Below are 26,621 nucleotides of genomic sequence, written 5' to 3'. Positions count from 1 at the left end.
CCCACCCTAGTGTAGACCAGGCCTAAGGAGAGTTAAGCTCTGGAATAGGCTTCCAAGGGAGGTTGTGGAATCCCTGTCACTGGCTGTTTTTAAGAACGGGTTAGACAAACACCTGTCAGGGATGGTCTAGAGATACTTGGTCCAGCCTCGGCGCAGGGGGATGGATTAGGTGACCTCTCATAGTCCCTTCCTGCCCTACATTTCCATGATTCTATGCTCCTTCCTTCTGCAGGTGTTTTATGGGAAGTGGGCTCTGGAGATGAGCCAGTGCTGGAACAGAGCATTGACAATGGGTGGGATGACCATTCTCAAGGCATCATTCCCTGTTCAACCCCTTTGGGATTCCAGGGGTAAGTTAATACTTACTCCACTAGCATTAACTTTGAGTGGCACACTCAACCCAATATGACACTATTCCTGGATGACTGGAGGGTGGTAATGGCAATTGAGCTCTCAAATGAGGACTGGGAGATGGAGAGGACAGAAGTAATGCAGCGGCACATGGCCTCCTGCAGATCCCTCTAGATCCGAGTTTCTAACCTTACCAGAGTGGACGTTGTAAATACCAGTTTAGGTTCTGACCCTGCAAGTTTTCCATGAACAGCGCCCCACCTTGATATCAATGCTAGTTCTGTGCGTCTGTCCAAGAGAGCCTGCCAGTTCAGCTCCTAACTCCATCTGTTCTGAAACACAAGCCTTTCCTGCTCTGTTTGGAAGCATTCAGAGTATTCAAGTTGCCATCTTGCCCCATGCACAGGGGAGTGAACTGGAGACCTGCAGAACTAAAAGCATGAGAGCTCTGAGTTACGATAGTGAATGTTTTGCAAGGTATCTGGCTGGTGGGTTTTGGTAATATGTTCAGGGTCTAACTGATCACCATATTTAGGAGTCAGGAAGGAATTTTTCCCCAGGTCAGATTGACAGTGACCCCGGGTTTTTGTGTCTTCCTCCGCTGTATGGGGCACAGGCCACTTGTGGGTTTAAACTAGTGCAAATGGTGGATTCTCTGTACCTTAAAGTGTTTAATTTACCATTTGAGGACTTCAGTAACTCAGCCAGAGGTTATGGATCTATTGCAGGAGATCAGACTAAATGATCACGATGGTCCCTTCTGGCCTTAAAGTCTATAATTCTATGGGCTGCTATATCTTGTGTTAAAGAGTCAATGCTTTCTGGTTGGGGCACTAATCCCAGATTCATCTCTTCTGCAGATCAGGTACAGAGGGGATCCTGTAACACACCTTGCCAGTGGTTTACCCTGGTACGAGCAATCCTACAAGCTCAGAACAAAATGTATTTTAAGCTGTCAAGCAGACTGTATGAGGTGTATATTCTCACCTCCGCACAAGATCAGATTCTCATTAATATTGCCAGTGGGTTTATGTGGGCACTGGGTAATTTAGGTCTATTACTATAGGTAGGTATGAATGCCAAAGCCATTTTAAACAGGCTTTCCATGTCTGGTTATTTGCCCATTGCTGCAAAGTAAGGAGGTCTTCTTTCCCTCCCACATGGGCCCCTCCACAATTAGCCAAATGCATGATATGGAGATGTTGCCTTCCTCTGGAGTGTCAGGTAATGGTCACTGCCAAAGCAAGGACAATGAATATGATAGAATAATGTTCCAGAATGACAAACCCAATATTCCTACAGAGAAGAGCTGTACCTTCCTTTTCAAATCCATAAAGCATTCAGAAATGCAATGAGGGAAAAGATTCACATCCAGCTGCCCTCTCCTCCTTGCTTCTACCTACCTTTATGTCATCTCTAGGCTCTGCACTTATGCCTATAGAAGCACTGGGAAGCAAGGAGACAGCACATGTGACTTGTCAGATCTCCATGATTACCAGTAAAGCTCCATGGAGCACAAATGGTCAAAGAATAACAGTTTGTGTACCAATGTCCTAAGCTTCACAGTAGTTATTGAAGACAATCGGCATGGCCTAATGGCAAGAGCACTGGACTGGGAAAGAGAGTTGGGCTCCTTTTCCTGGCTCTGCCAATGACTTACTGTAGGGCCTTGGGAAAGTCACTTCATCTCTCTTTTTTCCATCCTTTATCTTTGATATTTGGATTGTATATTCTTCAAAACAGGGACTTGTGGGTTTAAAAAGTACCTACAGACATTGAGGCCTTGATCTTGGGTGAGGCCTCTAGGTGCAAATATTATGCAATCAGCAGCAACAGCAGCATGAATAAATATGCCACTCTCAGAATACTGACACGCCTAGATATTTCATTTCTCAGATTCGTGGGAATTAGATATTTATAGCAACATGCTCATTAACTCCAACAGAAACTGAGTTCCAAATATTAAAAGAATGTTTGCAGGTGTTCATAGACTCATTTACAACAGCCTATTTATTGCAGTTCGTGATCAAACTGTATTAAGATATACATTCATTCACAATGACAAGTTCAATGCCATGTGTTGAGAGGTAAGAGAACAGTTAATTTATGTTTGCTGCTATCAAAGTAGTTGCTTATAATTAACAGTCAGAAATGTAAAAAGGTTCTTTTGCAGCAGGAGTAAATTTTAAATATGCTAGCACATTTCCCAACGTCTGGCTGCTGGCCCCCTGTGGTTAAGACAGATGTAGATGGGTTTAAGTGGGCCAATGAAAAAAATAATAGCAAAGAGAAATTAAATTTCTGTTGGAAACGCGTGCCAGGGAATGGCTTTGCATTCAGATCACACCGTGCATTCTATTATGGGCTGGATTCACCATAGCTCATGCAGGGAGGTGCAATTTATAACTCCCTGAGCCAGCAAGCCCCCTTACATCCTGCGGAGTATTCATTTAGGAAGGGACAGGTAGGGTGAACAGCACCTCCCCACCCCCCTTGAGAGGCGAGCATTTTTTAAATCCACAGCTGGGGCTCTATAGAAGCTCCACTGACAGAAGCCACTGAGTGCATGAATCAGTGCACTCCCCAGCCAAGTCCATTCTTCCCAGCCAGTGCCTTCCTCTCCCACTTTCTCGGCAGTGCTTTTCTTGCCATTAATTACTTATAGAGGCTCACGGATGGACAGGGAGCTTGAGTGGTGCTGGTCTCTGTTGTAGCTCTTTCCCCCATGCATCCCCAAAAGGAGCCAATGCCTCAAAGGAGATGAGGAGGGTGAGCAGAGAAGCTGCCCATCTCTACACCAGCTTGCACTATGAACTTGGGTGGTACCACATAAACTGTGCCACACAGGGCCCAATTGTCCCTCTCTGATCCGCAGACTATTGTGGAGGTCCTGCTGGGGCTCACTCCTACCTCAGGACAGCAACTAAATACCATCACGTAGTCCTATGTGAAGACAAAAAACTACCACCACAGGAATGTGACATGAAAAGGACTACTGCCCCGAGGGCCCCCTCTTACTTGCAGAAAGGAGGCTGCCACTCCCCTACCACTGGTGGACTTTCTACCACTGGTGACTTGTGCTAGGGTTTATCCCAGTCGAAGCTGGCAAAAACCCAAAGTGAATCTGGCCCTATATTGTTAATTGCATATAATTAATTGTGTTAGAAGCTTTGTTCACATTAGCAAATGCAGAATTGGAGTTGAATCAATGAGCCAAATTCAGCTCTGATCTTAGCAGGTGCATATACTTCATTCTGATAAGTCACATTTCTGTGATTTTATGTGACATCTGTATTATAAACAATATACACAAAGTGGGATGACTTATCTACAATACAATGTGTAGAAAATGTCTAAATGGTGTTACAATGCCTTATGAATATTGTTCTTGGGGATCTACTGACTGCATTCAGTGACACAATTTAAGGCTTTGCTTCCAGGTCAGACTATCTCTCTTTCATTATACTTCTACAATTTTCCACCATAGGCAATAAAAGATTTTAGTTCTCTTTTATGGGACCGAGTTTTGTGTTATTCTGCTTTCTTTGCCCCCAAGAAAAGTGTGCATGACTGTACTGCATGCTGCAATTGTTTTCTTGTAAAATAAAGCTTGTGCTCAGATTGAGTTCCAACATTTAGGATGGATGGAGAGATGTTAAGGCCCAAATCCTGCAGTTTCTTAATCATGGATAGAGTGCTGTGCCATCACTGAGTCCCACTGACTTCCAGCTCAGAGTGGTCTCAGCAATACCCCCTCACACACAATTAGTTCCAGGATTGGAGCCAAACACTCACAAGACTTTTGTAGTTATGTCTTGATTCTGTCCTTTGCGTGAAAAAAAGAGAATGACTGAAAAAGGTCGTCCTGAACCTACTCTCGTTGTCATTGGACTTTGGCCATTTGCTTCTATGACAGCTAGACTGGGCATTATAAGGGCAACACAACAAACATCTGTCATGGCTTTCTAAGTATCTGTATGGAAGAGGGCAAATTTTTCATCTTTCCATACTGTTGTGTAAAGAGCAATAGTGAGAGTGGTATTAGGAACATCACAGCTGAGTTAAATGAGGAATGAACTAAATGCACACGCTGGAGAGAAACTTCAGGGTTGTCCAACAGAACTCCACTGTCAGGAGTTTCTAGCAAGATAGAGCGATAGCACATTCACCGCGGAGACAAGCTGAAGCATTGCACCAAATGTTAATAGATGATCACACTCTAAAGTTAAAATAGGCTCCGGCAACTGCTGAAGTCTGCCTCTTCCAAGTTAGCTCTGGTGAGCAACAGCCATCATTACTAGATAAATCACACATCAGAGCTGGGATTAGAACCGGTTGTTTAACTCCAAATCCACAGAGCTCTAGCCCACTAGCTAAAGGAGAGTAGCCTTAGCTAACACTAGTAGTAGGACAGTGAGAATGACAGACTTTAGCCTGTCAATAATACACATTTGATACAGAGTAGAAAAACAGTTAAGGATTTATAATAAAAATCTGACCTCAGGTTTTGTTTTGTTTTTAAGTCAGATAGAACTGGCTCCAGGTTGACCACTTCAGTCTGGAAAAATATATTAATTACTATAGAAAGAAAGGCAAAGGGCCTTTGGATTGAGGAGTATTTATTTGGAGATAAAATGTAAAAATGGTACAGAAGAATCAGGAGCCTGAACTCGTTTACCCAGAGGGCTATGACTGTAACAGGAAATGACTTTGGTAAAACATACAATGGGCATGGCCTAAGGGACAGACTAACACTTTCCTGTGTGGAGACAGCGTGGTACAACACTGACACACACAGGCTTGTTGGTGGTTCACTAGTCTGTGTCAGCAATTCTTGTCAGGCCTGACATACTATACCTAACACACTGTTGTCATGATATATACCCAAATAGTGGCCTGTAATATCACTGGAAAACTAAAAACCTCAATGGATTATTAATATTCTTGCACGATGTACGTACAGTAAACCTAGAAAGAACTTCATCGTAATATGGTGGAAATGTGTGACTAAAATGTGTTTAAACAAGGCATATCAGGGGGAATTGATAAACAGGCTTTCTCAGGAAAGAGAGCAACACCTCAAAGCAGGTTTGGCCAAATTCAATAGGCTATTCATCTGTACCAGAGGTCGCAGGAAAAGAACATTTTCATTATAAAAATCACCTCTGGGGGAGAAGACAGCATGGAGTCTATACCAAACAGCAAGGCATCCCCAGGATATATTTCAGACGAATACATTTCAAAGGTTTACTGGACTATAAAGAGAGGGGGAATGAATCCCTAAGTTATCCTTCACCAGAGGAGTCAAAGAAGCCCAGCACTTTGAGCACCGTGTGTTGGGTCCTGGCCAGAGGGTCTGGTCAGCCATACTGGAAAAGAGACTTATTAGGAAACAGGTCTTTTGTTCAAACACTCTAATGTGCTAAAGGAGACTTCAGTCTTAAAAGCATATTTTTTACTATTTTGTTTGTAATCCTTTCTGCCATTGCTCTTCATACTTGCTATCACTTAAACCCAAGACTTTTTATTTAATAAAACTTGTTTTACTTTTACAATAAACCAATTCAGTGCTGTGACTGAAATAAAAGTGTTAGTCAAACCCCAGTTAAATGAATGAGCTGCAGAGCGTTGTCTCTTTAAAGGAGCAACTAACTTAACTTCTGTAAGTGTTCAGTGAGAGGGCTGGACACTGCAAGGAGACAGATATTTTTTTGGGGGGGGAAGGACTGGGAGGGTATTGGGGTCACTCTGCAAAAAGTAACTGGCCAGTAGAAGCCAGGGTGCGACCTGCATGCTTGTAAGACTGGATGTTAGCATCAGGTCTGCGAGCCGCAGCACCACAGCGTGCAAGGCACCCAGAACTGCCAGGCTGGGAGTGACACAGCCTCTTACTTGTCTGGGTTGAAACCCAAAATGTCACAAATCCTCCTTGCTTTGGCACTTCAGAGAACACTTAATGCAGCATAAACTGAGTCACAGAGGAGCAGGCAGGACACTTGTTTTGGGGGCTTTGTCTGCACTGGGAAGGAGGTTAAGTTTATATCAGTCTTATATAGCATCACAGCAGGAGAGGCAGCTAGCTAAGCCCATCTTAAACTTGATTTGACAACTTTTCCTCATCTACTGTATACAATCCTAAGAGGGATGGACCTGCACCATAAACCTCATGTTCAACACTATGATTCCTAGTTGGTACCTGAATTGTGTGTTGGGCCCTCATGACTATCACTGAACACCTCTGATTCACAGAGATGAACTTTTTAGCTCAAGCCCAGCTCTAATTTCTAACATATCAGTCACATATTGAAATATCACAGATTATTTATTAAACAAAGAATACATGCTATATGTATCACAGTAAAAAAACTACACTGATTGAAGAAAGTCATTCATTCATTCATTGCTTTATAGACCTTAGACAGTTCCCTAAGATGTGTCACAAATCCACAGGATATCTCCATGCTCCGGGTTTTGTATTTGGACTTCCAAGTTAGTAGAAAGATGTTTGAAAAAAAAATATCACATGTAAGCTGAGACCTCCCTATTGACTGTGTCTGGAGAGGCTTATATGAATTTTTTATTGGAGCTGGTTCAAGGAATATTTTGCATGCATAAAATATTCCCCAGAAATACAGTGTTTGAAGAGGACTACACAAAGGCTGCTGTGTAAGGCTAAGCCCTCCTGGTTTGGGGCAGGCTAGGACCCATTTCCAGGCTCTTCAGCTAGGGGTTAGAGGCAGGACCAGCTCTAGGTTTCTTGCTGCCCCAAGCAAAAAAAACCAACCAACTAAAAACACACCTCTGAGAGCACAACTGCAGAAGCAACAACAACAAAAAAAACTTCCAGAATGCCCCCCCCTGGAATTGTGCCGCCCCAAGCACATTCTTCGTTTGCTGGTGCCTAGCGCTGGTCCTGGTTAGAGGTCTGTGGCAGAGTGCAGCAGTAAGGTAATCCATGAAATCCCTGGATGTAAACATCGCACATCCTGCCTCCTCCCACCACACAGACCACTTCCGTTACATCCTGCTGCTCTGAGCAAAAAAATTTGGACCTCAGGGAACTAGGATCCTAATCTCAATTTGTAATAAGAAAGCTGCTTATAGTCCAAGAAGAGGTAACTGTGCACCTAGCTAACCAAAATGTGTATATACTCTTGGAAGCCATGTGCTGTTAAAACAAACATTTTAAGGAGCAATAGTCTATTCAAATTCTCTGGCTTTCTTGCATGCATTTTACACAAATAGTTAGCAGCCTAGATCTAAAATGTCCTTTGTTAGCATATAAAAACTTTTTTTTTTTGGGGGGGGGGGGAGAGCAGAGGGAAATGCATAATCAAAGCAGCTTTGACAGATAAATTGCACCTGTAAGCAATACCCAAAACTCTCAAACTGACCTTTCCTCAGGAGGAAATGTTGAAAGATGAACATTTGCTTTTTGTTAAAATAGACACAACACTTTCCCTTTTATAAGAGACTTCGCAATTTATTTTAATGCAATAAATCAACCAACCACAAGATCAATGACAATCTACACACATTGGCCAAGATTTTTCAAGAGAGATGAAGGTGGTAGGTGCTGAACTCCTCACATTTAGGCTTCCTAACTAATTTAAAAGGGCCTGATTTCGGAAGGTGGGAGGCTCAGCACTTTCTGAAAAATCAGACCCTCTTTGGACTCTGGTTTCCTTCCGCAGACCTGAAGATGAGCTCTGTGTAGCTCAAATACTTGTACCTTCCACCAACAGAAGTTGATCCAATAAAAGATATTATCTCACTCACCTTGTCTCCTCTATACAGGCTCCCCTCAGGTTGGGGAGCCAAAACACCAAAGACCTCAAAAACCGGTCACTTTTGAAAATCTTGGCCATTCACTGTAATTACGCAGAAAATGGCAAGATATATGTTAACAACCGAGGAAAGAAATGAGCCCGACATAGAACCTCTTCTTGGAAATAAAAAAAACCAGCTGCTAAATATAACACCATAAGTAAACAGAACTGCAAAAACACTAAAGCCTTTAAGTCGAGTATCTGACAAAAAAAAGACAGCTTTGTGATCAGCTATGATCAAGGCTGGTTATTTGTCATGAGGGGAAAAAGGAAGGACGAGTTATGGCTTTATCACAACAAACACGAAAACAAAAAAAGCTAAATCACAATACTAGTTTAAAAAACAAAAGCCATGGTGCTCAGTATATTAATTTTAGCACGTTCATTTTTCATTAGAAGAGCACTCAGCAGCAGTCACTATCAGTTTAAAACAAAGGTAGCCAAATACAGAGATACATAGAGAGGCCCAATCCTGTGCTGAAATAGGGCCGCTCTTTACATGCAAGGTGGGGTAAGGTGTATGTGGGAGAGGGGGACAGACAAAGAAGTCACTGATTTCTAGGATAAAAATTGCTGAATGTCTGGAGCCACATTTTAAGCTACATATAGGAAGACACTGTGGCCTAGCACACTGGACTGGAACTGAAGAGACCCGGGTTCTATTCCTGACTAACGACAGCCTGCTGGGTGATCTGGGGAAAGTCACGTCACTGCTTGTCACAACCCAGCAGATGAGCAGCAGAACTGGGAACAGTACCAAAGTTCCCCAAATTCCAGTTCAGTGCTCTATCCAGTAGGACACACTGCCTCAGCAGGTACTGCAATAAGACCACATGTGCTTTGTGCTGCCTCTCCTAGGGGGCATGCCCTACAATTTGGGATAAGCCGGAGAAGCTCTTTATAATATGAGCCTTCTTTTTCTCTCTTATAAGCATTGACAAGCAATGAAATAGTTAACAATGCTGCCATGTAAAGATAATACCACCAATTGAAATGTTTCAGGCACGTCACAAGGAGTGATTGTTTCAGCCTCTCTGAACACTCAGGAAGACATTCCTGCATTGGTTACACTTGCTTCATGGTTTGATGTTTTTTCTCTACATCCATACCAGCTGGAGGACTTATTACTTATTGTTTTAAATGCCTCCTCCTTCTCATATCATCCTCTGGGGAAATCACACTTTGGGAAACACTGTTCCAGCTGTGTGTCTAAAATATTAAAACAGCCGGTTAATGACCAACTGCCCTCAAGTTTTACACACACAAACACACACCCACAACCCACCAGCTAATTCCACAGATACACCAGTCCTCTTCCCAGTTGCATCATGGTTCTCTGTTTTTGCATGCATTGATGGGTGCTTGAACTACGCTGTATTATTGAAAATTACATGCATATTGACTTTCCTATACCTGGAGTGGTACAGGGTTAGAGCTCATATAGTCCAGTTTGCACACAGGACTCTGCTTTGATTACACTTGCATCTTCTTTTTTTATCTCAGTATCTGGGTGCATCTGCCTGTTTAGCTTTTGCAAGAAGTAGATATTTCTCAGCTGCATACATTAGGTGCTGTGAATGTTTACAAGCTCAAAAAAATACACCAAGTTCCTTGCTAGAGATAGGGCCTAAAACAACACTGTCAAAAAACGACACTGTTGCGTCTGATGAAGTGGGTATTTATCCATGAAAGCTTATGCTCCAATACATCTGTTAGTTTTAAAGGTGCTACAGAACTCTCTGTTGCTTTTTACTGTCAAAAAAGTTCACGTGATTCTTAAAATCTCAGATTTGGTACGATGCCATATTGAATGAGTTCCTACTTTATTAAGATACCCTGCCCAAATCTGCAAACACGGGGATGTATCTGTGATGTCAAGGGAGAAGTCAGAGAAAAGTCAAAAGTACGTGAGTTAACAACCTGCAAGTGACAGCTCATGGCTAACACATCGATTTTTGTGCTCAGATTTGGATTCTGATATGGAGACCATCCAAATAAATGCCTACAAGAAAGTTAGAATAGACGAGTGTTGAAACAAATTAAGTGATTTGTGGTAATGTCACTGCAAACTACAATTTAAGGGGCTGGAGACCTCATTTTTGTACAGTCACTGAAATATAAGTGCCAGGAAGCATAGTTTTCATTATCAGTTCTTCAATAAACATTATGCTTGATATTCTGAAAAAGCTTTAGTAGCTATTCTCTCCTATCAGTGAACATCAGATTTAGGTATGTTGCTCCCGTTAACATTAATGGGAGTTAGACATATAAATCCCCTTGCATAAAAAGGAGAAATCACTTCAATCTTTGTGTGTGTCAATGTCAGTCAGCTATTGAAATTTCTCAGGGTACAATCTGCTGCAACATACACTAAAACCACAACATGAAAAATACTTGGCTGAAGAAGGCTAATAACTGAAGGTTACTTATAGTCCTTGAGTCAAAGGCATACTTTCAAACAAGATATTTTTATCATAAGGTGATCTCACATAATATTCAGTTCATTGCATTAAAGTCATAGTAATGCACTGTAGTCTTCCATTTATCTGCAGAAAAAATCCACTCAAAGTATTGTCAGAAATACTGTCTTTGAAGCAGCTAGTAATGGCAGTCTGTGGAGTCTTTCACCTAGATCACTGGCTATAACAGGCCCAACATTTTCAAGAGTGACTAGTAATTTTAGGTGCCTTGCTTTTCTGGATGCCCAATTGGAGGCATCTTAAAGGGCCCAGGTCAAGAGTAACCAAGAGCTGTGAGGCCTATCCGTGTTCTATGTGAGAAGAAATTTGATGGTGTTCGTCCAGTGCCTAGTGGACAGGTATCTATTAGTGAGCGGTCTTTCCAGGTCAAGAGTTAGATGAATTGCAAGGGCAGCGTGGAGTAGCTATAACTGTTGCTGGCTGTGCTGTTTCTGTGGAAGAAAAAAAAAAAAGAACATTCCTCTCTCTGAGGCTATCAATCTAGGGCCTTTTGCAAGCAGTAAATGACACACACTTAAACAAATAAAACCCTCTCAGTAGAGGCCACACCAACTAAAATGGATTGGAGACTGAGCTACACCTTCTAGAGGGGCCCCAAAGGCACCCCCGAGTCAGAATTAAGGGGTATCTCCAGGACAGCTGGGAAAGGATACTTGTTCTGTGGAGAGGCAAAAACTAATTTCACTATATTCACAAAGGCTAAATTAACTTTTAAAATACTTCATTAGAAGTAGCGTATGCAGCATCCACCCCTGCCATGAAAAATACAACAACATGTGCAGATTGGTAGTATTTACCTTGATGCTGCTTAATTCACGTGACTAAAGTATAAGCACATGAAAAAAAAAATCAGCAAACAAATCAAAACTAGCTTTGACTCTAAGCTCTTTGGGGCAGGGATCATCTTCTTCTTCTGTGTACAAACAGCCACACAATGGGGTCCTGGCCCATGACTGGGGCTTCTAGGGGCGAGTTCAATACAAATTGTAATATTAGAGTGGAGTAGCAGTTACTGAATGTTTATTACACCGTTTTTTGTATAAAGTCATATGTTTCCATAGGTTCAGATGAGCAGGGCAGATACTCCATCCCAAAAGCTCATGAGATTCTTAAAACCTCAGATTTGGGATGATGCCACATTGAGAGAGTTCCTGCTTTAATAAGATACCTGGCCAAAAATTAGCAAACATGAGGCTATGTCTGTGATGTCTAGGGAGAAGTCAAAGAAAAGCCAAAGTACATGAGTTAGCAACCTACAAGCACAGTCCAACTCACTATAAGAAAAAAATACATTGCAAGTTACTGCTGCCTTGGGTAGCAGTAAATTATTCTCAGCAAGGTCTCTGGAATGCCAAGCACAGAAAGGCCATCTGCAAATATGTGAGAGTTTGCTGACCTCACACAGTAAGGGGCTCAAAAACATTGGTCCCCTGCCTCCTGTTTAATTTGCAGGCACACCTAAGGGATCCCAGTGCTTAAGATCTTCCCCAGCATGTGATCTGCAGGTTTCAGCTCTCTGGGGTTTCAACAGGGAACATACCTTTGCTTTGCTACAACTTATTTCTTTCTGCATATCTGATGGCATGACACATGGAAACTTCCTATGCATATTTTGTGCTTATTTTTATGCATTTCTGTCCCTTCTAGGTGTTTTTTTCCTCCTGGGAAAAAGACTATATCCCTTAATTGATTACATTAAGTTATGTGAGGTACTCAAATTTGTATTATTTTATATTACAGTCGTACTACCTGGCCCCAGCTGGGATCAGGGCTCTATTGAGCTAGGTATTGTAAGAGACAGTCCCTGCCCCTAATAACTTAAAATGAAAACAGACAAAGTAAATACACCTCTACCCCGATATAACATGACCCGATATAACACAAATTCGAATATAACGCAGTAAAGCAGTGCTCCGCAGGGGCGGGGCTGTGCACTCCGGTGGAACAAAGCAAGTTCAATATAACGCAGTTTCACCTATAACGCAGTAAGATTTTTTGGCTCCTGAGGACAGTGTTATATCGGGGAAGAGGTGTATTATCATCCCTATTTTTATGACTGGAGAAATGAAGCATAGACAGGGCCGGCTCCAGGCACCAGCCTACTAAGCACGTGCTTGGGGTGGCACCTTGGGTTGGGGCGGCGCTCGGGTTTTTTTTTTTTTGGTTCATCGGGCAGCGCTGGAGGAGGGTTTTTTTTGTTTTGGTGGCGCGGCACTCAGGAGGCGTGGCTTCAGGCAGCTCGGCACTCGGCGGGGTGGGGGCTTGGCGCGGCACTCAGGGAGGGCGGGGGCTTCAGGCAGCACAGCACTGGGGGGCGGTGGGTGCTTGTGCGGCACTTGGAGGGGGGGCAGGGGCTTGGCGCGGCACTTGGAGGGGTGGGAGCTTCAGGCAGCGCGGCACTGGAGGGGCGGGGGGCTTGTGCGGTGCTCGGAGGGGGCAGGGGCTTCAGGCGGCACGGCGCTGGGGGGGGGCTGTGGCTTGCATGGCACTCAGAGGGGTGGCAGAGGCTTGGCATGACATAGCACTCGGAGGGAGAGTGGGGGCTTCAGGTGGCATGGCATTCGGGGGGAGCCGGGCTTGCGCGGTGCTCAGGGGGGCGGGGCTTCTGGCGGCACAGTGCTGGAGGGCGGGGCTTTGCAGCACTCAGGGGCGGGGCTTTGGGCAATGTGGTGCTGGGTAGAGCGGGTTTCGGCGGCATGGCGCTCGCTGGCGGGGTACGGTGGGGCGGCGTTCTTCTTTTTTGCTTGGGGCGGCAAAAAAGTTAGAGCCGGCCCTGAGCACAGATAATGGCCCCAATCCCAGAATGGAAAACCTCTCCAATCCTGGAATGGCAAAACTCCCACTGACTCAATGGTGCAGGATTAGACTCTAAGTCAGTGGTTCTCAACCAGGGGTACGCAGAGATCTTCTGGAGGGTACGTCAACTCACCTAGATATTTGCCTAGCTTTACAACAGGCTACATAAAACGCACAAGTCTGTACTAAAATTTCATACAATGACTTGTTTATACTGCTCTATATACTATACACAAATGTAAGCACAATATGTCTATTCCAATTGATTTAATTTATAATTGTATGGTAAAAAGGATAAAGTCAGCAATTTTTCAGTAGTAATGTGCTGTGACTCTTGTATTTTTATGTCTGATTTTTTAAGCAAGTAGTTTCTAAGAGAGGTGACAAGATAAATCCAACTCCTGAAAGGGGTACAGCAGTCTGGAAAGGTTGAGAGCCACTACTCTAAGTGACTTACCCAGAGACTGTCCTAAGTCCAGGAATCAACCGAACACTTACATCGCAGCCCAATGCCTTAGCCACCAGGCCATTCTTCCTCTCCGACACTATTGAGATGACAGCTGTACAAGTAACCAGACCCCTAGACAGACACACCCACCTGCACCTTACTCCGCGAAAGCTAACTAATACTCAGACTACTTTAGCCACAGAAAAAAACTCCACACAAGTGGGTCAACCTTACCTGCTGTTTTAAAGGTGGGAATGAAGGACTACAGAGTCTCTTCACAATTTAGAGATTAAAAATCAAACTCTATTCAGACAGCATATTCACAGAGAATAAAAGGGCCCAGCACTGGTGAAGTTTCAATAAATAAATCTTTCTCCTCTTGATAGAACAACAATGATATCAAAATGACGCAACCTGATTCCAGTGAACAAGGAAAGGAGTCTGAAAGGAAGTCATCTTCCCCTTCTCTGCCACCCCCCCAGCCTGGGGTACCAGTCTGACTCCCAGTGAAGTCAATGGCAGTGGCCCTAGATGACCCATACTATATTCACAGCATATAATTTTTGGTTTATGGGGACATAAAATCATTTAAATGCTAAAATAAATCTTCTTCACATTATTTGAATTAAGTGTTTGAATACTGAAGTTGGTAGGCTAGTTTATTTTTTTTCCTCGACTAGTGCACTAGCCTCAATATTACAAGTTAACATCACTGCTTTAATACAGCTCAGAGTTATTTAATGATGGAGCTCCATTAAGGAGTTTTTAATCTGATGAAAGTCGCTTAATTTGTGCATATGTAGTAAGATTTTTCATGAATTTCCATTCCTCTGTTTTAACTAAGATAAATATTAATATGAAACTTAACTCATATTAGGTTCTCAGACATTTGCAGATCTCTCTGCTGTACGCTAGTTAAAAAGCCATTGCATATTCTAGCAATGGTGCTCTGCCTGAGTTTTTAAAGCACCAACTGTCAGCTAATTTTGTTAGCATGAACACCCAATAAAATTTTATGATGTGTTTATCTCTCATTAGTGATGAAAAACAGTAGTAGAGATCAGCACTCACAGACCAGAATAGCACTGGAATCCTCCCAATGCTGACCTGACATACAACCTCAATAATACACACATTGAGGGCATTCTCACCCTCTTGTGTTGGAGGTCAGTGCAGTGATACACCAGCCCAAGATCTGGTGTGTGCTTGAAGCAAGCACTAATACATTAACTCCTGGAGCTGCAAGGAGCACCATCCGCCTCCCTGTTACAACCCACCTGGCAGAACCTGGAGATAACAGCAGCCCAAGCTTTGAGTAGCTCTCACACTGCGGGAGAAAATGCCAGGGGCAAGGAGCGCCTCACTCCCTTTATACTGCAAAATATTTAAAAATAAAATAAAAATACAGGGCAGATGAAAAAAAAAATCAGGACGTTCTAAACAGGTTTGGGAAAGAAACTCAAGGAAAGACTCTGCTCATCCCTTCCAACCCCTCCCTAGCTCTAAGCCCCACAGTGCATGGACCCCTGCATCAGGCTGGATACAGACTCATTCTAAGTTGCTTTTGTATTCATTGTTACATTGTATTCTTAATGTATTCACTAATGTATTCCCGAAAGATTACTTTGGGGTGAGGGATTTAAAGGGCTCAGTCATGAGCACCCTCTGCTCCTACTGATGTCAGGCAGAGTTGAGGGCACCTATTATTATTTGTATTATAGTGCCTTGATGCTCCAGATATGATCAAGGCCCCATTACGCTAGACCCTGTACAAACACATAGGGCTAGGTTTACAAAGGGGACTTAAGGTACGTCAACACTCGAGCTGGAGGTGTCATTCCCAGCTCAGGTACATATACACATGCTAGCTTTATCAAGCTACTGCTAAAAATAGCAGTATAGCTGCAGTGACACAGGCAGTGGGACAGGTTAGCTGCCCAAATACCATCCTTCCTGGGATCACAGGTACTTATTTGGGTGGCTACCCCATCCTAATGCTCATGCCATTGCATCTATACTGCTACTTTTAATGTGCTAGGCAGGGGTGAAAGTAAGTTAGGCCACTTACCGATACGGGCCTGGGGGGGGAGCTCCAGCCCCCAGAAGAGGTGGGGCCTCGGGCAGAAGGGGGGGTGCTGGGGGTCAGCATCTCCCAAACAGCCCTTTCAGGCCACCTGACCTGCGCCGCCCAGGGCTCCCATGTTGATTTAAAGGGCCTGGGGCTCCAGATGCTGCTGCTGCACTGCTGGCCCCAGGGCAACTGCTTCCTTTGCCCTCCCTCACCCGTTGGAGGCTGTGGGTGGGGGGGGGGCAATGGGGCAGGGACATTAAAGTGCTGCAGGGCCCTTTGCCGCGGAAGCGCTTTAATATTGCTGCGCCCCCTGCTGATCGGCAGCGCTTTAACGTGGGCTGGGTATGGGCTGGTGCGGATTCTTCCAGGTTCTGACTGTTATGGAGTACCAGCCCATATCAGCTCACTTTCGCCCCTGATGCTAGCTAACCCCTTTAGGTGCTATAACACTGAGCACTGCTGTGCACAGTGTTTAAACACCCTGCCACCTGGTGGAATTCACAACTGCAAATTAGGTACCCAGTCTCCCCATACAATGCATAGGGAGATTTGGGAGCCCAAAAATGGGATTCACAAAATCCAGCAGACCATAGGTGCTGGTACTAGGGGTGCTGCTGCACCCCCGGATTGGTTTCCATTATATACAGGGTTTATAGTTTGAGTCAATGGCTCTCAGCACTCCCACTATACCAATTGTTCCAGCCCCCCTGCAGCAGACCGAGCAGGGAGCAACCTAAGCTAACCAATAGGAAATGCCAAGGAGGGGAGTGTGGCCTAACCCCGATTCCCAGTCCAGTGCTGCGTCCACTAGATCTTGTTGCCTCCCCTTGCCAAAGTGTTCGAAACCTGGAAGGACTGATAAAGATGACAAATTGATGGGCCATCTATTTCACTGAACTTTCAAAAGTTATTTAGTGTCGAACAGATATTTATGTTGCCAATAAATTTTATGGTGTCACCTTCTTCTCTTGAAGAGAAAATATATTAGGGGGTCATTTTGTTTTTAAAAGGACGACTCAAGACTTTCCTTGCAATTTATGGGGCTGAATCTGCCATTGTTCTGTATGCAAAATTCCCATTAACGGTAATGGGAGTTTGGAGGAAGGCTGATAGTCAAACTGACCCAAATGAGTCCCCACTGCAACATACATGAAGTTCACTGAAAATAAACACTAGGCTTACAAGGAAAAATATGAAGAGGGCAGAAACTCTAATGTCTGAAATAAAAATGAGACAGAAGCTCTGGCCAAGAACCTCACAAGGAGTCATTAATACTAGAATTCTCACTGTAGCATTAATTAAAGTCTGGCTAAGAGGCTTACAAAAGCAACTTCTTTTAATTTACATCAACAGCTGCAAAACACATTTCCCATTAATTTTATTCATTAAAGAGACAGCATCAATTTAAAAAAAAATAGTGTCAAGGATTAGACCCTCCAGAGTCCCGCTGTCAATTTTTTTTTTTTTTTAGTTTTCTGGACATTTTTTCCTATGTTTGACATGTTTTTTTCTCCTCTGTTGTCATGTGAAAGATCCACACAAACAAGAGGGAAAACTGACTGACCATACAGAGAAAAGAGTGAAATCGATTCTACGTAAATATTATCAAATGAAACACACATATGAAAAAAATGTTTCTAGTGTGTCATTATAGTAGCCTTAGGTGTTACTTTTAACAAGCAATTCCTAGTTCTGTCACAGACCTCCTGTTGTCTTTGGGCAAGTCACTTAATCTCCGAACCTCAGCTCACTTGTCTGTAAAATAAGGATAACAATTGTCATTTCTCCCACTTACTGTCTTATTTACATGGTAAGCTCTTGAGGACAGGGACTGTTTCTTATTATGTGTGTGTACAGCATCAAGCACAGAGGGGCCCTAATCTCAGTGTGTTACAGTAATACAGCATTAGTAGGTAAAACTGTTCAGAGAGAAATGTGATGACTAAGGGATTGGCTAGACTAGGCTAGGAGGTATATATTTAAAATGTCCCAGCTAACATTTCAAAATCTTAATGTAGACACAGCAAGATGTAGTCAGTATTTATCCACAGGGGAACTGTCATCGGGCAGTGAGCGAGTAAGAGGGAGAGAGATACACTAACTCTGTAGTCCAGTGGTTAGGGCATCCATCAGACAAGTGGGAGCAGGGGGACTGGACCTGGGTCTCCCATCACTCTTTCATTATTTAGCCTCAGTGGAACAGCTTCAACACGAAAGACGGAGACAGCCTGACATCAAAATACCCAATAGCTCAGCAGTTAGAGCAGCCTCCTGAAAGGTGGGAGACCCCCTGTTCAAATCATCTCTCCTCTGCCATAGAGGAAGGAGATGAACCTGGGTGTCCCACATTCCAAGCAAGTGCTCTAACCAATGGGGTAAAAGTTAAAAGATAGCATGTGTCTCCCCCCTGCTGGATTTCTGAACTGGACCCAATTTGGTAGATGTGCTCAGAGGTCACCTATGAGATAGGTGGCCAAATGCCTAAGTGGTATGTGATCATCAATCTTCCTCTGGTTCATGAATCACTCTGAGGCTTATGTGGGAGATGGGTGCACAGATACCTGGAGGGGAACAGCAGTATGACTACCCAGAGCTTGAAAATATACCTCTACCCCGATATAACGCTGTCCTTGGGAGCCAAAAAATCTTACTGAATTATAGGTGAAATGGCTTTATATCGAACTTGCTTTGATCCGCTACAGCGCACATCCCCGCCTCCCGCAAAGCACTGCTTTACCGCATTATATCCAAATTTGTGTTATATCGGGTCGCGTTACATCAGGGTAGAGATGTACTTAAGTGCTGAGTGAGCTTAGGTGTCCACAGGGTTTGGAGAGAGTTTTGTGGATCACAGTGGAGCCACAACTGGGACTTAGGCGCCTAAACCCAGGACTTAGATGTGTAAATATGGTGTTTAGGCACCCAAGTACATTTGTAGATTCCACTCTATACAAATTAGCAGCTTATCATTCTCATATATGAAATTTATTCTTTTCAGAGTAGTAGGGTAGCTACCAACATTACACTCGGTCCTGAACATCTTATTTAGTCTAAGCTTAAGGGAGCAAGGACTTCATATAGGGGCAGCAAGCAATTTAAAAACCCTTTAATTGTTTTCCCCAGCCCTTTTTTTAGAGGTTGATATTGCTAATTAGTACAGTTGTTTTTCCTCAAAACAAAGTCTGCATAAATCGTTCATTGTTATCCGCAGGCATTCTTTATTGCTAAGGAGTGGTCAGGTTACAATAATTAGAACTGCTGTGCAAAAAAACACAGTTCTTTAATGCACCAGCTTTGCCCTGTTACTTATATTTTAAATGCCAAGATATGGCTCATGGTTAGTAAATATCCCCAATAGCCTAAAGAGTGTCCCATTAGCAGCATTTAGTGACTATTTCCATCACTTTAGTTCCCATTTGCTCAACTTTAATGCAATATTATTAGATTTGACCAAAATGCATCATTCATGCTTACTCTATTTGTGAGTGATTTCAAACCTTTTCAGTCTTTTGATTTATACTCTGGCCATTTATAGGATCTGACCCAGTGTGCAGGGAAGACAATGGAAAGTGTCCCATTGACTTCAAAAGGTACAGGATCTGGCCCTTCAAGGAATGAGATGAGCTTTTTTAATGGACTAATGTCTTTAAAAATCGAGCTTTCTGAGAGAACATCCTCAATATGTCCTAAATTTGCCTCTCTCTCCATACACACACACTTTTTTTCCAGTCTCTCTGATGATGTTTGGAAGGACAAGTCAAATAGCACTCTGCTCCTCATACCCATTCTCCACACCACCGCTACATCTGTGCCCATGCCTGCTGCCTACCAGGATTTTAAGCAGCTGCCTTCAGGTAAGCTCCACTCCCAGTTCTGAACTTCTCTCTGGGATCTGCAGGGGAGTGCCAGGGAAAGAATGACCCTGTCCCCAGCTGCTCCCCATTAGCCTTCCATTGCACCCCAGCTCTGAGTCCAGGTGCAAGGAGTTAAGGTGATCCTGGCACCACCCCCCTCCCCATGCAGGGAACGGGGTACCAAAGTTTGGTTGCCCTTTGTTTCCCCCTCCCCACTCCCCAAGCTCTATGCAGGGGACTGAGTGAAGGAGGAAGTTCTCCCATAGTCCTCCCCCACCCCAGCTCCATGCAGGGAATAGGGGAAAAGGAGTCAGCCTCCTAACCCCAGACACCCTCTTGAAAGACCTGTGGAAGAGGGTGCACCTGAGCAACCCTCCAGGCAGCACAAGAAAATGCCATCATCACATGAGTGCATGAGACAGGAAGTGACACAGACCATCAGCAAAGTAGTGAAGCTGACTATGCATAAGGTCCTGTCAAAGGCACAATGGAAACCATTCAAAGATATATTTTCCCTCCTAGCTTCTTTCAGTGACAGTGATTGGAGGTATTATTTGTATCTGTGGCAGGTACAATAATTTCCCATCTGGAAGTTTCCAGAATCCCTTTCTATTTTCTAGATAGCCAAGATAGAGCTGGTTGAGAAATTTTCAATATATTGTTTTTTCATCAAAAATGCCAATTCACAGAAAATGTCTGTGTTGGTTTCAAAATGAAAAATTCCAGCTTTCTGGTTCCAAATTATTTCGTTTCAAATTTTAAGCTACTTATACTGACCAAAAAAAATATAGATAGATAGATAGGTTAAATAAAAAAGTTTTAAATCAAAATGAAACATTTGATTGAGCCAACATGAAAAACATTTCAGTTATCAGCCTATTAATATTTTCAGTATTTTGACTTTTTGTCCTATTCTGAGATGGGGAAAAAAGTCCAAATTCTACAAAATCTCCACAGGATAAGGAAACCATTTCCTGCCTAGCTCTCCCTATGCCTCCCATCATAACAGTATCTGAGTGCTTAAATCTGTACTGTACTTAACCTCACAACAGCCCGTGAGGCAGTGCAGTGACATTATCCTATTTTACAGATGGGGAACTAAGGCACAGAAGGGACAGCTACACAGCAAGCGGTCGTGAGTCTCAGAGCATGCAGTGAGAGTCTCAAGCTTGCACTATGGCCCTAAAAATAGCTGTGCAGACATTGCAGCTCAGGCTCTGAAACTTAGGAAGGGAGGTGCACCTGAGAGCCCAAGCCCCAAAGTCTGCACAGCTATTTCTAGCTTCATAGCACAAGTCCCTGGACCTGGGCTCTGAGGGCTTGTCTACATCACAAAGTTGCAGCGCTGGTGAGGGGGTTACAGCGCTGCAACTTAGGAGGTGTACACATCTGCAGGGCATCACCAGCGCTGCAACTCCCTGTTTGCAGCGCTGGCCGTACTCCCGTTTTGTCTCGGGTGTAGAGGATCCAGAGCTGGTGATCCAGCGCTGGTAATCAAGTGTAGACACTTAACAGCGCTTTTCTTGACCTCCGTGGAATAAGCAGGTATCCCAGCATACCTGAGGAAGCCTCTGGTAATCAAGCAGGTCTCCTTCCCCGGTTTGCTCTCGCGTTCCCCGAACCCCCGAGCAAGCAGGTCTCCTTCCCTGCGGTTTGCTCTCGCGTTCCCCGAATCCCCGAGCAAGCAGGTCCCCTTCCCTGCGGTTTGCTCTCGCGTTCCCCGAATCCCCGAGCAACCAGGTCTCCTTCCCTGCGGTTTGCTCTCGCGTTCCCCGAACCCCCATGCAAGCAGGTCTCCTTCCCTGCGGTTTGCTCTCGCGTTCCCCGAATCCCCGAGCAAGCAGGTCTCCTTCCCTGCGGTTTGCAGGGGGGTTCGGGGAACGTGAGAGCAAACCGTGGCAAAGCTGGTCTCCTTCCCCGGTTTGCTCTCGCGTTCCTCAAACCCCCGTGCAAGCAGGTCTCCTTCCCTGCGGTTTGCTCTCGCGTTCCCCGAATCCCCGAGCAAGCAGGTCTCCTTCCCTGCGGTTTGCTCTCGCGTTCCCCGAATCCCCGAGTAAGTAGGTCTCCTTCCCTGCGGTTTGCAGGGGGGTTCGGGGAACGTGAGAGCAAACCGCGGCGAAGCTGGTCTCCTTCCCCGGTTTGCTCTCGCGTTCCCCGAATCCCCGTGCAAGCAGGTCTCCTTCCCTGCGGTTTGCTCTCGCGTTCCCCGAATCCCTGAGCAAGCAGGTCTCCTTCCCTGCGGTTTGCTCTCGCGTTCCCCGAATCCCCGAGCAAGCAGGTCTCCTTCCCTGCGGTTTGCAGGGGGGTTCGGGGAACGCGAGAGCAAACCGCGGCGAAGCTGGTCTCCTTCCCCGGTTTGCTCTCGCATTCCCCGAACCCCCCTTGAAGCCGCCCAACAGCGCTGCAGTGTGGCCACATCTAAACACCACTTGCAGCGCTGGTTGCTGTAAGTGTGGCCACTCTGCAGCGCTAGCCCTATACAGCTGTACTAATACAGCTGTAACAACCAGCGCTGCAAAATTGTAGATGTAGACATACCCTGAGACTCACTGCCACAGGCTGCCCTTCCCAGTGTAGACATACCCACAGGGCCTACATGCCTTGATCAAGGTTACACAGAAAGTTTGGTAGGGCAGGGAACTGAATGCAGGTCTCCCAAGTCCTAAGCTAAACCCCCAACTACTGGACCATCCTTCCTTTAATAGAGACTTTACTAACTTGGGTCCAATCTCGATTCCATTGAAATCAATAGATTTCTCTCAATGACTTCATTGTAAACAGAGGTGGACCCCACACCTATAATGTTTGCAAATTTAGGAAGCCTTAAAAATAGAGGACGTTTCCTGATGAGTACTATTGTGGAAAAATTCTTCTCACCTTGTTCACACCAGCTGTCCCGATGAAGGCAATGGGGTTACTCACATGGCATAAAGCAAGTACAGTAGGCCCTTTATCCGTATACAAAATATTTCCTCAGAAACAGTGCCAACCGGTTATAGTCTTTCTGTGGTAACTGTGAGTAACATGAAGTCAGATGTTCATTAAGCCTGCTAAAGAAGTCAAATGGTTTTGCCAATAAGATTCAAATGGTTTTAGTGGATGTTACATATTGCTAAAATCAATCTATTCACTTTTATCATTCATTTAACAGCATCTCCATCTTTAAAATTTTAGCTCCATTGATCATCGCAACCATACAAAGCTGTAATTCTTGCAAACAAAAGTTATTGTCTGAGTGATTTACTCTGCATAGAGAGAGAAAATACATCTACCCCAGGACTCAGCCTGACCTTGCCCCCAACAAGTTAGCAATCGCGGCTCTTTTAAGGCACTGAATCAACATTGTCTGCCAACACATCAGGATTTGGAGGGATATATACATTTCTTGAAAATTCTGTGCTCTTCAAAACCTAGCATCCCAGGTAAGTTAACTAATTTTAAAGAGACAAGAGACAAAACAGCTATTTGTTTTCAGCCCTTTCCTGTGTGATATTATGTCTGAAATCTGGAAGGCTTCCTTGAAACAGAATTAGTCATGCACGGAGTTTGTATGTTTTAATTAAAAAGCTTAAATCATCAGTCATCTGTCTTGAAAAAGAAATACATTTCCAAAAGAAAAAATGGCTACAGCTTACAATGTTTGAAAATATGCTGCCGAGGTCTTTGAATTACATTAAAACTATATGAATTATCTGGTAGGTATACTGGGGTTTGATCTATTGGGTCAAACTGTTATATTATTAATTAGTATTACTACCACACCTTGGAGGCCCCATCATGAACCAGGACTCCACTGTACTAGGCACTGTATAAATGCAGAACAAAAAAATAGGACTCCCTCTCTTCCCCTTCCACTAAATAAATGATAGAGCAGCATTTAATATGATTTATTACATGATTAATAAATAATAACCTTCACCCAATTAAAAACAAGGTTGTCAAAGGAGGCCTCCTCTTGAAAATATTTACAAGACTCATTTCTGCAGATTTAGGCACCAGTCTTGCATATGCTTAACTGACTAGCCATGAAGAGGAGCCCACTGATTTCAGTGAGCTCATCTAATCTTTCTAGATACTTCTAGGTAAGGCTCCATGTCTGTTGTGGAGGTTGCAGAAATCATGGACTCCTTGACTTTCCATGACCTCTGTGTCTTCTGCAGTGGCCGTGAGGCTGGTTCTGGGGCCAGCTGCTAAAGCAGCCCTGCGGACAGCCACACTGGCCAATGCTCGAGTGACTCCTCAGCCAGACACTCAGGCAGCCCCACATGCTGCTGCTTAGATGGCTCTGGGCAGCTGGCCCCGGGGACCACCCGAGCAGTAGGCCTGGGGGCAGCAGGAGCAGCCACAGCTCCGCAGCCCTGGCACTGGTCCCAGGAGTGGCCAGAGCAGCAGCAGGTAGGCAGCCCTGGAGTTGGCCCCTCGGTGGCCCCTGACAGCAGCAGTCCCTCGGCCCCCCAGAGCAGTGCCCCACATCCCCAGCTAAGATTTAGTCAGCAGTATTTATAGTACAAGTCATGGACAAGTCACAGGCTGTGAATTTTTGTTTATTGACCATGACCTGTCCATGACTTTTACTAAAAATACCCATGGACTAAAGCACAGTCCTACTTGTAGGTCTTTCATCATGTGCATATGCACATGAACTCAGTCATTAATGGACTTTAGCCTCACAACACTCCTGTGAGGAAGGAAAGTATAATTATCCCCATTTTACAGCTGGGGAACTAAGATACAGGATAGATTAACATGCACAAGTGTTTGCAGGGTTAGAACTCCAGTGGTTAAAGAGCAAAACTGCAGAACATGCAAGAATCAGCACTGAATCACACTACATGAAATAAAACCCAGAAGAGAGAACACGATTTCAGGGTTGAAAAATACAAGGAAAAATAACTGTGTATAATGTTTCTGGAAAAAACTGTGATTCAGTATTTCTTCAAAATGCATCCCTTTCATTATCACAGAACATCAGATACAAAATTCCAGCTACAGACACCTATTAGAAATTCTTTACAAAAACGGAAAACTTGCCCTGGAAACATGAGAAAGGTTATCCTGAACAGAGCATGCTGCAATCGAAGTGTCTGTACCTGGTTAAATAGCACAGCATGTGGTTAGCAGTGTTTGTCTTTGTTAAGGAAACTTTTAAGATATGTTCAGCAGCTAACCCGAAGTACAGCACATGGATTATCAATGTCTCTCTAGGAAAGTTTAAGGTGGTCCTTTTTTGCATGAAGTGAGTAGCTGCTACGGCCAGGAATGCTCCAGAAACAGAGATGCCGGAGTTCCCCGCATAAACGGCTAAACGAAAAACAGAGGGGTTTGGTTTTCATGCTTGTGCAGTGAATATCTAGGAGCAAAGTAGTTCACACAGTGTGTCAACTCAGGATCCTTTCCCTGGGGCTTCCCCTCGTTCCTACACATCACAGCCCCGTGTGCTCGTGTGTTTCCTCCTCGCTGGACCTCGCATTGCCTGGGTCGCACTCATTCCTCGCCGGGGAAGGTTTCCCTTCGCTGTTGGCGGCTCACTGGGTTGCGGAACACACACCCGCTAACGACAAGAGCGTTCGCTACAGACACAAGGGGCACACGGGAAAGGCAAAACTCCTGTTTTTCAGGAGTTTTCAATTTTGCCCATCCACTCCCCACATCTCCCCTCCCCCAGCTAAATCACAGTTTCATCCCTCTAGGCAGACTCTCCTGTATGGAACCACTGACGCTGCTATTTATCAGCAGAACAACACACACGCTGCCCTGAAGTGATCGGATGGGAGCAGTTTGAGCATCTCTTCATACAGAGGCGCTGAGTACAGCACTTAGCGGCGCTGCTGAACCCCCCTCTCCACCAAATATCTCCCTGGGGGAACAAACACCACCACGATAACGCAGCCAGCAATGCAAACACCAGCCAGGCCAGGCCAACTGTCCTAGTGCTGCTGTAATAACGGTGCATCGCGGGCACTGAATCACAATCCGATGTCACCCTCCCTGCCTCCCCTGCTTTGCACCAACAACTTTTCCAGCGGGCTGCTTCGAAGCCCTGTCCCCTGCAAACACGGGGCGCGCCGCGGAGCCGCCCTTACCTTTGGCCCCTTCCCGCTAGGGCAGCGGACGCTGTTGGACACCCCGGCTGTCTGGTTCATCTTCGGAGCAAGTTGCCGGGAAGGGTCCCCTCTGGCGCGCTCGGCCGCTGCAGAAAGCGCCCTCTCCTCCCCGGCAGGCGCGCGGCGCTCGCAGACTTTGCAGAGTTGCAGGCGGCACTGCTGGGCTCTAGCAGGGCGGGGCGCTTCCCCGGGGATTCCCGCACTCTGGTCCCGGCCGCCCAAGCAGCTGGGGGAGCCCTGCGGAGCAAGTCCTGGGGCTCGGGGCGCTTCACCCTGCCCCCGAAGAGAGGCCGCCCGCGCGCCTCCGCCGGCTGCTGCTAAGGCCAGGGCCGGCCGGGGGTGAGCGGAGCCCCTGGCGGAGAAGAGGGCGGGGAGCGGGTCGCTGGCAGGCTCCGGGGTGCCGTCTTGGCTGGTCCCCAACGTGCTCCCGCTCGGAGGCCCCGAGTCAGGCGCGTTTGGGCAGCAGCCGAGACCCGCGCCCTGTGCGTGGCAAGGGCAGAGCCCGCCTCTCTCCGGCTGGGAGAGCAACGCAGGGCCAGTCCCTCGCTCCCCGGCGCGGCCTCCGGGGCTCCTCGGAGCGCACCGACACCTGCAGAGCCGGGAGAGGGACGCGCAAGGGTTAATGAGCGCGCCGCGCGCCTGCCTAGTCCAGCTGCGCCGCCTTCCCGGGACCGTCAGGAAGTGGCAC

General features: G+C 45.3%; 1 protein-coding gene across 1 annotated transcript in view; it reads right to left on the bottom strand.

The window, feature by feature from the left end:
- The window catches only part of DPP6 (dipeptidyl peptidase like 6), an 863,093-nt gene extending 837,109 nt beyond the window's left edge, over positions 1-25,984 (bottom strand). Inside the window, exon 1 of the mRNA XM_030550076.1 lies at positions 25,913-25,984. Within this exon, the coding sequence (XP_030405936.1) occupies positions 25,913-25,972 (60 nt within the window). The 5' untranslated portion in view covers positions 25,973-25,984. The remainder of the gene's footprint in view (positions 1-25,912) is intronic.
- Between the last annotated feature and the right edge of the window lie 637 nt (positions 25,985-26,621).

Source organism: Gopherus evgoodei, chromosome 2, assembly GCF_007399415.2.
Source record: "Gopherus evgoodei ecotype Sinaloan lineage chromosome 2, rGopEvg1_v1.p, whole genome shotgun sequence".
In the NCBI taxonomy this organism is placed as follows: domain Eukaryota; kingdom Metazoa; phylum Chordata; order Testudines; family Testudinidae; genus Gopherus; species Gopherus evgoodei.
The sequence above is the reverse complement of the archived record's forward strand: the minus strand, read 5'-3'. Positions and strand labels throughout refer to the sequence as shown.